Source organism: Vanacampus margaritifer, chromosome 1, assembly GCF_051991255.1.
Source record: "Vanacampus margaritifer isolate UIUO_Vmar chromosome 1, RoL_Vmar_1.0, whole genome shotgun sequence".
Lineage (NCBI taxonomy): Eukaryota > Metazoa > Chordata > Actinopteri > Syngnathiformes > Syngnathidae > Vanacampus > Vanacampus margaritifer.
Genome location: NC_135432.1, coordinates 49686732 through 49699426, shown reverse-complemented (window position 1 = coordinate 49699426; position 12695 = coordinate 49686732). Strand labels below are relative to the sequence as shown.

At 39.1% G+C, this 12695-nt stretch overlaps 1 protein-coding gene across 1 annotated transcript; it reads right to left on the bottom strand.

Moving 5' to 3' along the window:
* Positions 1 to 9144: 9144 nt before the first annotated feature.
* Positions 9145 to 11613, bottom strand: LOC144061982 (uncharacterized). Its single transcript, XM_077582959.1, has 4 exons — positions 10833 to 11613; positions 10705 to 10755; positions 10547 to 10618; positions 9145 to 10427 (listed from the first exon to the last, which is right to left on the bottom strand). Exons 1-4 carry the CDS (start codon positions 10914 to 10916, stop codon positions 10332 to 10334), a joined length of 303 nt encoding a protein of 100 aa, XP_077439085.1. The 5' UTR covers positions 10917 to 11613; the 3' UTR covers positions 9145 to 10331.
* Between the last annotated feature and the right edge of the window lie 1082 nt (positions 11614 to 12695).

Sequence of the window (12695 nt, the reverse complement as noted above, 5' to 3'; positions counted from 1 at the left end):
TTTGAAGACAAGTCAAGTCGTGACACGTTTCCCGCAACACCTACAAGATAAACGTCAGTACCCATTCCAGCTGTCAAGACACCTTTATTGTGGTGAGGTGTGACAGCAACAGTGTATCTAACTTTATGCAAAGTAAATTTATATGAAAGGACTTGGAGCAAGCTTTCCGTAAAAGCACACACGATTATTAGTATTTTTTTTTTAACATGACTTTAATAGCTATGCAACGTAAGCTTATTTTGAGCCTTGAAAGTAATAAATCAACTGTAACGCAACACATTTAACGTATAATAATGAACATGGCATTTCATATATGGAGAAAATAATTAGAATTTGATTACTCCATTTATTTAAAAAAAAAACAAAAAAACTGAGAAAGTTCTGTTCCACCGTACCTCTTTTTCAAGAGAGACCTGGCTAAGACAGGCAGCAGCAAAATAACACAAACATACAGTATAGAGTGAGACAAATTACAAATTTACAAATTACATTTTGGATTAAATGACCAATAAAATTGTTCAAACAGCCAAGATAAAAACATCAACACTGTATGGAAGCTAGCTGTTTCCATGTCTTTCAATTTAGATTTTTAAAAAGTATATGGGGCAATACTACACTATTCACTGGTATAGTCAAATATTTAACTCTCACCATTATCTACACCACTTATACACAGAAATTAATTAATTTTACATGATAAGGAAAGCTAATTCTGTGCCCAATCTCCCGAAGTCAGACTTTGATTAAAAGTCCTTATTGTGCGGGAGTAATTGGCGGAGAGAAGGATTGAGGCGTACAGGCGTACTGTGCCTCATTTACCTTAACGATTACAGCCATGCATATCAAATAAAAAGGGAAGGAGAGGAAAAAGAATTGGGGAATAAAGATAGTTAAATTTGCACATGGTTCCACTTAAGTTACTGCGATAGATAGACAGACCTGTTCTTTTTGAAATAAATAGATGATTATTAGATTAGAAGTAGTATTAGAGCATGAGATGGAAAGAGACAAACAATTACACCAGAGAGGGGGCAGGCTGAGAGAGAAAGGAGGAAGTCTTGTGCGGTGACCTCAGGTGGTATATTGCGGATGACAAACTTAATGGACCCTCATTTTCTGTGCACCATTCGCCTCGCTGCACCTGTCTGGACCTTTACACCTCTCTTTCTATCTGCACTATCACCCTCATTCTCTGGTTCTATAGTAATTATGTATGCTTGAAGGAGACTGATCAGTCTGCCCAGCCACCGTGTTATTGTTAATAAAACAGGCCTCTCTGGAAACTATCGCCCTCCCTCTTTTCCTCCTCTCTTGCCAGAGCTTCTGTTAATAGACTACCATTACAGCTAAACAATCTAAATGGAGAGGGGGATTGAGTGCAGTTAATTTAGCCTGTGATCAATGTAGATTTAAAGCAATGAGGGCAAGAGCTCCACGAGTGGTGAAGGTTTCCAAACGTTTCCAAATGATGGAACCGAGACGAAGCACAGATGAGCCATCTGGTATGAACAATGTATAAATCGTAGCCGCTCTTACCAAACTGGGGATTTTAAAGTACTGTAATCCATCTCAAATCTGGGTAGTGCTTCAATGCTATTACACATAAACACATATACAACCATATTTGTCACAATTTGAAAACACCATTAAGGACTCTTGGTTGTTCTTTGGTGGCTTGGATTGTAAAAATCTAATCAGGAAGGGGCAAAAAAACCACACCCTATCGGCAATGTTGTGATTAATTAAAAATATACCATGCATAACCACAACAGCAACACACCACAAAATACAACTGAGTGACATTATTCTCAACCGCGGGTCAACCAATGTGGTTGTGTTGGTCACTCTAGTACGAACAGCTCAAGCGAGCATTGTTGAGTTGGAGTCAGGACTGTTGGCTAACCACTACATTCTTCTAATCCTGGGGTTTGTTCTCAGATGGTGGATAAATGGGGATTTCCAATCATAGCAGAATCAAATTTTAAGATCTCTGCATGGAGATTGCTTTTAATGATAACAAGCTTTGTTTTTCCGATGACGGCTACGCCACCACAAATCATCACACACAAACACACACACATACACAAAAGGTTTCGCTCTGTGTAGAAAACAGCTTAGCTCTCTACTCATATGTTGACTTCCTAGGATGAATATGGACATAGTATGGAACAAGTGTGCACATGGTAGGGTTCAAGTGTATGTCTTGTAGACAAATGACCGAGGGTCAAGAAGCTCAAAACGAGTCAAAAGCAACTGGAGAATGAGACCACTAAAAATTCCACAAAAATGCAAATCCATGGGTGCCAAACTGTGACTATGCATCGACGAGGGCTGGGTATTGCCAACAACCTCACGATACAATATGGGTCACGATACCATACATATCGCGATACATATGTATCCCAATACATGATTTTCAAGGCTATACATATCCCAATATTTTACATTAATTTACTTGCATTTTTAGTGCAACAGTCATATGTATACCTAAATGATATGTTTATTATGCTGGATGGCAAAAAAATGTTTTTGTTAGCAGCTCTTCTGGTTTACCACCAAGTGGCATGCCCTGATCTAAATGCAAGGAGCAGCTTTCACAGACGCACCAGGAAATTTTATGAATACGCATAAGCCGATATAAGTAAAAATATTATTATAAATAAGTATTAAAATTACATTAATTATTTGAAACATTTGGGGAATTAATAAAATCATTTTTTTTCAAATAACATATTCTATTTTGTTTGTAAACAAAATGTAGAAAAATTGGTACATTTAACATGTACTATGTTAAGTTTATCAGTAAATAAATGTTTATTCTTCCTCTGTTTTTTTTTCTTAGCAAGATACGGTATCCCATCACTGATGGGCTATTTTTAAAACAGACTTCACAGTACACTTTTTTTTGTTTTTGTTTTAAATAAGTAGGCTATACAGACGCTCCCCTACTTACGAACATTCGAGTTACGAACAACGGTACATACGAACATGTCTGCGCGCATGCGCTCATGTCAAAAAATGTTCGGAAAGAGATGCTGTAAGTTAGATTTTGTATTGCGCGCCTTTTTCCGAGTACTGTAGTGCTTCTTCCGCCGCTAATACCGACGCTTGGTGCTGTGAGAGCTCACCCAGGCTCAGCAACGTGCCGAGGAGGAGGAGGAAGAAATGCCTGTCCCCATGAAGAAGCCATCGCACTCTTCGAGCAGCAAGACCCAAATATTGAACGTTGCCCAAAGGTTGCAAATCAATTGAATGATGCCATACAGTGCTACCGCATCATTTATGATGAAAAAAGAAGAAAACTGTGCAATCGTCGTTAGATCGCTTCTTTCGGCCAGTTTCTAGTAAATCCTCCAAGGAAGATACTCATCAACCCTCATCTTCTTCTCCTCGACCATCAACTTCTTCCTACATTGAAGTTACGGAGGAGGAAGTAACTTTTGAAGCCCATTCCAGTGACGACGAAGAACCTCTCATGATATAAAATCCTCCTCTTCCTCCTCCTCCTCTCCTTAAGCATCGAGTACATCTTCCAAAAGTAAGTTAAACTTCATTTTATTTATCTTATTACGTACATGTACATACTGTGTGTGTCTCTCGCTCTCTCTCTCTAACATACGTAGTACAGTACTGTACGTATTCTCTTTAAACATAAATTATAATACAAAATATAGCACTGAAGCAACTTACGAACAAATTCACCTTACGAACGATCGTTCGGAACGTAACTCGTTCGTAAGTAGGGGAGCGCCTGTAATGCAAAACACACTCATGTCCCTGTCTTCTCTGCTGTGCTCATGCGACAGGTGGACTAATTAAAGGCAATTGACTTCAAAGACTGCTTGTTAAGTACAATGCAAGCTCCACCCCCACCCCCACCCTCATGCTGCTAGTGTATGAGCGAAACTTCAGAGGCTGCTGTTCCTGCGCAAGCAACCTTGCTTTAACTGCCTATTTAAAGTTAACGAGCAATATCGATTCTGATGCCTGCGTATCAATACGTGTACAGTATTGTAATGAGGCCCGTAATGATGTATTGCTTTATCAATTTTTTGAGCACACCCCTAACATCGACTGTAGTTTTATGTTGCAATATCACCATTAACCGCTAGATGGCAGACATAGGTTAGTTGCGCTTACATTGGTTCTATTCAAGAGCATTTTCCCTGCTTTAAGCAAACCCGGAAGTAGCACGTAACAGTGGCAGTTATCAAAATCAGGCAGCACCATACATATGTACATAAAGTACGTACATACATACATACATACATACATAAAAACATACATGTGTACTTATGTACATACATGCGTAACATACTACACGAAGTGAAAAAAACAATTAGATGCATCAAATCGTGGAACTGCTCTGTAGCTTTACTTACTGAAATCCCCCCATCTTATGTTTCAAGGTCATAAACTTTGCATGGCTGTTAAAATATTTTTATTAACTTAGTAGACACTGAATTGTTTGTGACTTTCCAAAAACAGTAAAGCCGACCTGGTTAACACACTGAAATTACTGCTTTTAGTTACAAGGGATACAGTACACAGACTCAGTGGCCTTGTGGTAGAGTGTCCGCCCTGAGACTGGGAGGTTGTGGGTTCAATCCCCAGCCGGGTCATACCAAAGACTATAAAAATGGGACCCATTGCCTCCCTGCTTGACACTCAGTATAAAGGGTTGGAATTGGGCGGTTTGATCACCATGTGGTTCCCGAGCACAATCATTGCTGCTGTTGGAATTTATTTCTATATTAATATAAATTTAAGTTAATAATCTGACTCCAATTTGTGACCTTACCAAACTATCACTCATCCAACAATAGCATGCTCGTTCTGCAATAGAAAGGTATCAGGAAGCCGGCATTTTCACACACGAGTGGATTTATTCCTAACACTCAAATCTAATACAAACAGCTGGGGTCCCGGGTCCCTATCAATACAATTCTGTACGTCTCTGTCTCAAGCAGCCAACGTAGTAGTCTCATCCGAGTTGCCCCAGTGAATAGTTATACTACACAATATTTAAATGACACAGAAACAAAGGCATCCTGGCATTATTCTATTGGCTATGTGTTTTCTGCAGTTTAACTTTAGCTTGCTTTTCATTGGCCGATCTTCATCCGCAGCGTCACTGGGTGGCTTCTCCTGTTTTGTACTTTTCCGCCACGGTCTCAAACAAATGTGATTTACAACATACTTTGATCTTATCACGGTTCTGCATCTCCCCCTGCAATTAGCATCCTTTGTTGGCAACATTCCATTCCTAACACGCCCACGTCCATCACACACATCCTGTATTTCACCCCCACGCACACAAACTCTTATATTCCTTTACTGCTCACCGCTACCTCAGGGGATGGGTCAAATGCGGAGAATGAAAAACACCCCCCCACTTAGTTGGGTGTGACAATCAGTGGAATTTACCTTTACCTTACAGGAAAGACTGCAAGGAAACAAAACTCAAAGAAAGTGAGAACAGACATGAATGAAACTGGAGCAGCTCAGCAGAGCAAACATGACATTTTTAAAATGCTATTTAAAAAAAACTGAAAAGGATTCCTGTCTCAACGAGCTTTGCAGTGCAAACATGAGCATGAGTCTGCCTGAATTTGGATATCAAACATTGTCAAGGGGCAAAGATAGGTGACATTGTTTCTGATGAAGTGACACAAACTTACTAAATTAATGTAGCACTCATGCTGTATGTTCCTATTCTATTCTTAACAATATCTCCTAATTGTTGTCTATTTCTTGAGTTTGTCATGTTTGGGTTCTGTTTTTGGTTTTGTGTCTCCCTTGGTCTTGTTGAGTGTAATCCTGCCCTTCCTCGTGTCAACCAATCAGTACCCTCAGCCACTTGTGTCTTGCCCCAGGTGTGTCTTGTTGTGTCGTTAGTGTGTGTATTTAGTCTCCTGTCTCCCCTCTGTCTGCGTTGGATCATTGTTGCTGTCACGTCGCTTGTGTTTTGTTGTTACTTTGATTTTTGGTATTTTCAGAACTTTGTTGGTTTTGTTTATTTAGAGTTTTACCCAGTACCCCTGTTAGTGTTTTTGTTAAATAAATTGTGTTCAGTATAATAATAATAATAATATATGCATCCCTGCCGTGGGTCTCCTGCCTCCCTGCATTTGGGACCTCCACCCCCATCCGTGACAGAGTTTAGAATGGCAATGTAAAACGTTTTTTCCATCGGTGTCTCTCAATATGTTCAAAATATTACATTGTTGAATCAAAAACAAAAATGGAATTATAAAGGAGACATGTAAAGGAAATAACCTCCTTTGATGTCACTGAGTTGTTTTTTTTATTTTTATTTTTAAATAAATAAATGGACCTGAAGAGCATTGAATGTCTTGAAGAAACAAGGACAAATTAGGTTCAACAGTCCTGTCCACTTTAAGGCCACATTTTACACTGCCAAATATTTTGCAAGTGAAAAAAAACAATCATAAATAATGAAATAATATGTATAATTATAATAATATGCATATTATGTGGGGGCCGTGGCTCATGGGTAGAGCCAGCCAACCTTTTCAAACAAACTCACAGGCAGGAAACATTCTCCACATAGCCTTGAAGACTTTAAAACTGAAATCTTAAAAAAATACCCTGTTGCAACTGTTCCCCAGATTGAACCATAGTTTGCAAGTGGTTGCAACTGGAAAAAGGGGATTTATCTCAAATCATAAAAGCAAGTTTGCCCCGCCTATTTCTGAAATTAGAGAGCATTTTCAAATCAATTGATTGATGAAATTGTGAATGAGTGTCTGAATTAGAGATACCCAGTGGACAGAAATTGCTGTAAATTCTGGATTACAGATACCACGTATCCCCAGTATTTCAGTGATAATGATAATAATATAAATACAATGAAAGAGGTAGTCAATCAGTTTAATAAATATTTTATAAATGTTGGATCACCTTTAGCGGGAAAAAATACCTGTGATGGATATGTTACCCCAAGATGTATATTTTAAAATAAATACAAGATCAATGTACCTCAACCCTGTTCATGAGGAAGAAATTATAGATGTTGTTAAATGCAAAATTAAAACTTCTACCGATTGTGAGGACACTGACATGAAAACTGTTAAAAAGGTAATAAAGGGTATCTTTAGACCTCCTTATGCTGTATATAACATGTTATGTATCACAGCAAATTAAGGCAGTCGAATGGTTTCCTTGGGCAGACTTTTTGAAAATATGTTTCTGATATCCACAAAAATTATTAGGATAGCTGACATATTGCTCATTGGATCAAATCAAGTAATTACTTCCTCTTTCTGCACTTCATTCTTACCCCCAGAGTAATGTATGACAGCGACATGGATACTCGAGTTGAAATGTCACCTTCATTAAGCTGATACATAATCAATATGTGGAAAATGATAAAGTCCCATAGTGGCTCATCATTCTGCAGAGGTCAGAGTGGGTGAGAATGAGAATGTAACACAGGAGTTGTTACTATATACAGGGCCACCGCGCCCTATCTGCAGAGTACGCATAGTAGGGCACCATCGTCCGTGCTTGATCCTCAGGGTGTGGACCTTCGCAAAGCGAGGCGTCTTTGTCGCTGGCAGTACACAACACTTCAAACTGCGAATGATAAACATAATATGGTTAATTTCTGATGAAGCAATTAATTACTACCTCATTTGAAAACCTGACTGACAAGTATTGACGCAAACATCCAAGAACGCTACAGTATGTATATTTTTTTTTTCTTGCAAATCTGCCACTTTATAAAGTCTCAAATTTGCCACTTTATAATGTGGCAAATAAGGGATTTTTTTCTCAGAATATTACCCCCCCCCCCCAAACAAAAAATAAAAACTAATTTATACGCCGTGTACAAATGTGCGGCTTGAATACTGTACCCTTGATCAAGGGTTTTCTTCTTCTTCACGGTTGTTAGTTTAACAAGCTTTAACATGAAGCCAAGCTGCACAAGACATTTTAAATGCTATGTGATTGTTTAGAAGAAGGAAGCTTTTCACTTCCATTTTCAAGCAAACGGCTAGCTGCATTTCCAGAAAATACATCATATCACATTATGAATCGAACCGGAATTAATTCGCTGACAAAAGCACAATTACCAAATGGTCATTTTAGGAATGAGTCCGGGCCCTAATATACATATTTAATTATTTATTAGGGCCTGGACTTTCTTCTTCCAGCTATTAATTACTATATCTTAATTTTTTTTTTTTATTACATCAGGAAAGTTGTGTATTTTAATCTTGTGAAGATTTTTAAGCAAATATTTTTTTCTGCGCCCATGAAAAGAGCATGCATGCTTGTCAGGCAGATTGCTTTGTTTACAGGCGAATTTCCACCCTGAACAGTCTCATTGGTTTTCTAGATCTCTTCAGGTTGATTCTGCTATTTGAAAATCAGCTGGAACAGGGTTTATATAAATTACAAGCAACATTACTGCACTGATTACATTAATAGCTGAATGTGGGTGCAGAGAGGACAGAATGAGGCTAAGCTACCAGCACACTTTAGCAGGTAGACAGTGATTCATAAAAATCATTTGGGATTTGACATTGATCGTCTAAATATATTTGGTGCCTACTTTTGTACAAAAATAAACATTTTATTGAAAATGTATGCACTGTTTAATAAATAAGACAAGTATACTAAACTAAAACGCAGCTATCTTAACTCTTTCACTGACAGACGTTTTCAGAAACGGGTTGTCCCCACTGCCAGCCGATTTAAGCATTTTGAGTGATCTTTCAAGGTCCACAGAAAATGTTGTGTTTGGACTATGGAAACACACATACTACCAAATGAAAGATTGGACTCTCATCTTTCATCAGAAAAAAAAGTTTGTTTCTAGCTTATTCCGTTCTTCAGTAATCAACAATAGAAAATGGTAACTTTCACCGAAATTCTCTGTTTTGAAACAAAAAGCGGAGAAAAATGACTTTTTGTGAAACGATGTTATTTCATGCACTCTAGTGAATTCTACACTTCTTTTTGTCCATGAATGATGCCACAAACACCTAAATAGTGCTTTACTTCTATAAAACAGTACCACCAACAATGAAAAAGTCTTTTTTATAGCAAAAGAACAGTTTATTTACATAGAAAACAGTAACAATTTGACAAACTATTTACAAAGGTGTACAACTGTGCATGTGTGATTATTTATAATTGTGTGGATGTTTGAACTACATCAATTTTACTTTTGTGTGGTAAACAGTGTAACACTTGCCTCCTTTTTTGTACAAGATGTAGGCATTGAACATGCATATTTGGAAAAGATAGGCAACAAACTTTTTGTGCCACTTCAACGTTTTCTGTGTGAATGGGTGGTACGAGATGTTTTGATCCATCTTGTCCACTCCATTCATCTTGGAATTGTAGTCCACAACACAAATTGGTTTTTGGAAAGGCACTTTTTTTTTTTGTGCCTTCCGCCACACCGCCACTCTCCGCATTTCATCTTTATGAAACGTTGTCACCATCCTCAACAGACGTTTGTCCTGCCATGCCACAATCAAAACATTTGGGTTGTGCCTTACCAGTTTCCCCCCGACCCCAAGGCCAGTGTTGGTTAGGCACGTTATCTCACTGGGTTCACCCCTGTTCTTCCTCAGCGTTCCACAAACATTGGTACGCGCTGCCAGGAGACGTTCACACAAAGCAATAGAGTTATAAAAAATTGTCCATGAATAGTGTGTACCCATTTCCTGGCAGACGATCCAGTAAGTTGAACACTGTATCAGGGAGAGAACAACTAATGCCAACATATGGTTGCATATTGAAACAATAGCCGGTTTGGGAGTCACACAAAATGTACGATTTGATCCCATATTTGACCGGCTTTTGGGGGTTGTACACCTTGAAGGAAAGACGTCCCTGAAAACTCATCATTCCGTCATCAATACAGATATTCCTGCCCGGTTGAAACAGTTCCTTGAACTTGCTTACAACGTGATTGAACACAGGACGAATTTTAAATAGTTTGTCGTCTGAACTGTGTGTCTCGTTGTCGTTGAAGTGCAGGAAACTCCAGATGAGCTGGAAGCGGTTTCGAAGCATCGCGCGACTGAAAAATGGTGTCGTCTCTATCTCGTCCTGAGTCCAATACATTTCGATACTGGGCTTGTCTATATACCCATTAAGGAATTGCAGTGCAAAAAAAGTTTTGAGTTCAGACACGGACACTGGCTTCCAAGCACGACTCCTGCAGTGTGGCAGACTTTCAGCACGTTTTTGCATAGACTGACGTGCATATAAGTTTGTCTGATCAGCAATGTGCTGCAGAAGCTCGTCCGTGATGAAGAGTTGCAGGAAGTCAACTGGCCGGGTTGAATTCAGCTCTGCTGCGGCACCTCTCGGTCCTGGCTCCGCAGTAAAGGGGAATGCGTTTGGCTGCCAGCCTGCTTCATGCCAGCCAGATTTTTGGGGATCTGCAAATATACATTTCAATATCATATAATATTCATTTTAGATCAGTGTGATGCAATATATATATATATATATATATATATATATATATATATATATATATATATATATATATATTTACGTTTTTTCTTGGATCCACTGGTTGATGGACCTTTATTCTGCTCACTCTGAGGAGCGTCACTCTGAGCTGCAGCTGAAAGAAATATATACAATTACAATAATATCGAAAGAGTGTTTTCTTTTGTTGTTGCGGTGTATTGAAAACACTTTTTTTTATACCTCTCTTTGTCGTCTTTGCAGTGGGACGTCGCTGTGAGCACGATCCACGATCTATGAATTGCACATTCACGTTACACGAGGTGCTAGCAGCGTGCCTGAAAAGTATCTCATAGCAAGTTTGTGCTTACCTTCGACGTCTTCTGCGGATGAAATACTGTCCGAATCACTTTCTCCGTGGTCAGATTGTACCCACTCCTCCGAAGAATATCCATCGGACTCAGGATACTCTTCGTCGTCGTCCGATTGAACGTCCTCGTGCGGAGAAGTGCTCGGTCGTGCACCACGTTTTCCGGCGCTAGCACCACTAGCCTCCGAGGCCTTAAAACGTGGTCGAAGCTGCCGCCGCGTCAACGCTGCAACTTCGGCATCAATCTCCTTGTCGCCATCATCATCATCATCATCATCACCTTCGTCGTATTTAACGTCCTCGCGTGCAGAAGTGCTCGGACGTGCACGACGTTTTTCCGGCGCTAGCACCGCTAGCCTCTGAGGCCTTAGGACGTGAACGAAGCTGCCGCCGCGTCAACGCTGCAGCTTCGGCGTCAACCTCTTTGTCACCATCATCATCACAGTCGTCATAAAGGTGCACTTTAGCACTGGTTGATGCTTCTCCTTTTTCAAAAAATCTATCAAGCGTGAGCTGCTTCTTACCGACGGTCGCCATTTTTCCTTTCTCTTCCATTCTCATCTCCTCCACGACGCTCTAGATCCGCCTCCCTTTTATACTACTGACGCCTCCCCTATCTTGTCAAAAGAGAGTCACTGCTGCCATCTAGGGGCCAATAATAGTCATTAGGCACAAGAGACCTCTTTGAAACTTTCACCACAGCTCCGGAAGGCTTGGCCGCACCCGTTTAAAAAAAAAAAAAAAAAAAAAACTTGGATGACGTCTTTAGACGTCATTGGCAGTGCTCCGTAGGTTTTTACTTGACGTCTTTAAACGTCAGTGGCAGTGAAAGAGTTAACTATTAGCACTATCTGGCCATCGAAATTTTAATTTGATTTCCAGTTGAGCACTCTATGTAGTAGTGTGCAATATTGCATATTTTGGTATCGAGCCAATACCAAGTCTATCCAGGACCAGTAACACCCATACCAATTATTTTGTAATATTTAATATATTATATTATATATAATAATATATATATATATATAAATATCGAAATTCTCATTCTCAATTAATTTTCATGACCTTTAAGCAGGCCCGGCCCTTGGCGGTCGCCTAGGGCTCCATCTAGTGGAGGGGGCCGCCAAATTGCAGGGCAAAAAAGAAAAGATCTAAGCCCTCAGGTGCTGCATTAAGAAAGCGGTGAAAGGAGGAGGGAAAATGGGCCCAGGGTAGAGGCATGTATGTCGTTCAATCACCATTGTCTTAAAGTAAATATGAAAATAGCGTTAGCTTTTTAGCTTGCTTTCAACTTGTTTTCGCCACCATTACATCCATGCTACTTTGCGCACCAAAGTGAGGCAAAGCTTGCTGGCTTTAAAATAAAGCAGTCAGTCCAGTCCAGATATCTGCAAATAGATTTGCATAAATAATTGTTTCACATAATAAAAATAATAAAAAACTTTATTTGTATAACGCCTTTGAAAACAAGTGTTTACAAGGTGCTTTGACAATCAAAAAAAATTAATCCAGGTAATAAAAAACAAACAACTATACAAGAAAAAAGGCAAATCCTTACATACATACATATGCACATAAACACATAAGGAGTAGGAAATCCCAGGCAATACAGGAATACCACAAACCAACTGAGACCAGCAGGTGGTATAGTGCAAGGGATATAAAAGGAGTATATCCCAAAATAAAATTATGTCCATAAAAAATAAAACGAATTTAGAAGATAAAATAAATAAAAGATAATTAAAAGTTAAATAAGAAACGAGATAAGAAAACATCAACAATTAAAAGCCAATCTATAAAAGTAGGTCTTGAGAAGTGACTTAAAAGAGGAAACAGAATTAGCACGTCTCAGATCCAGAGGCAG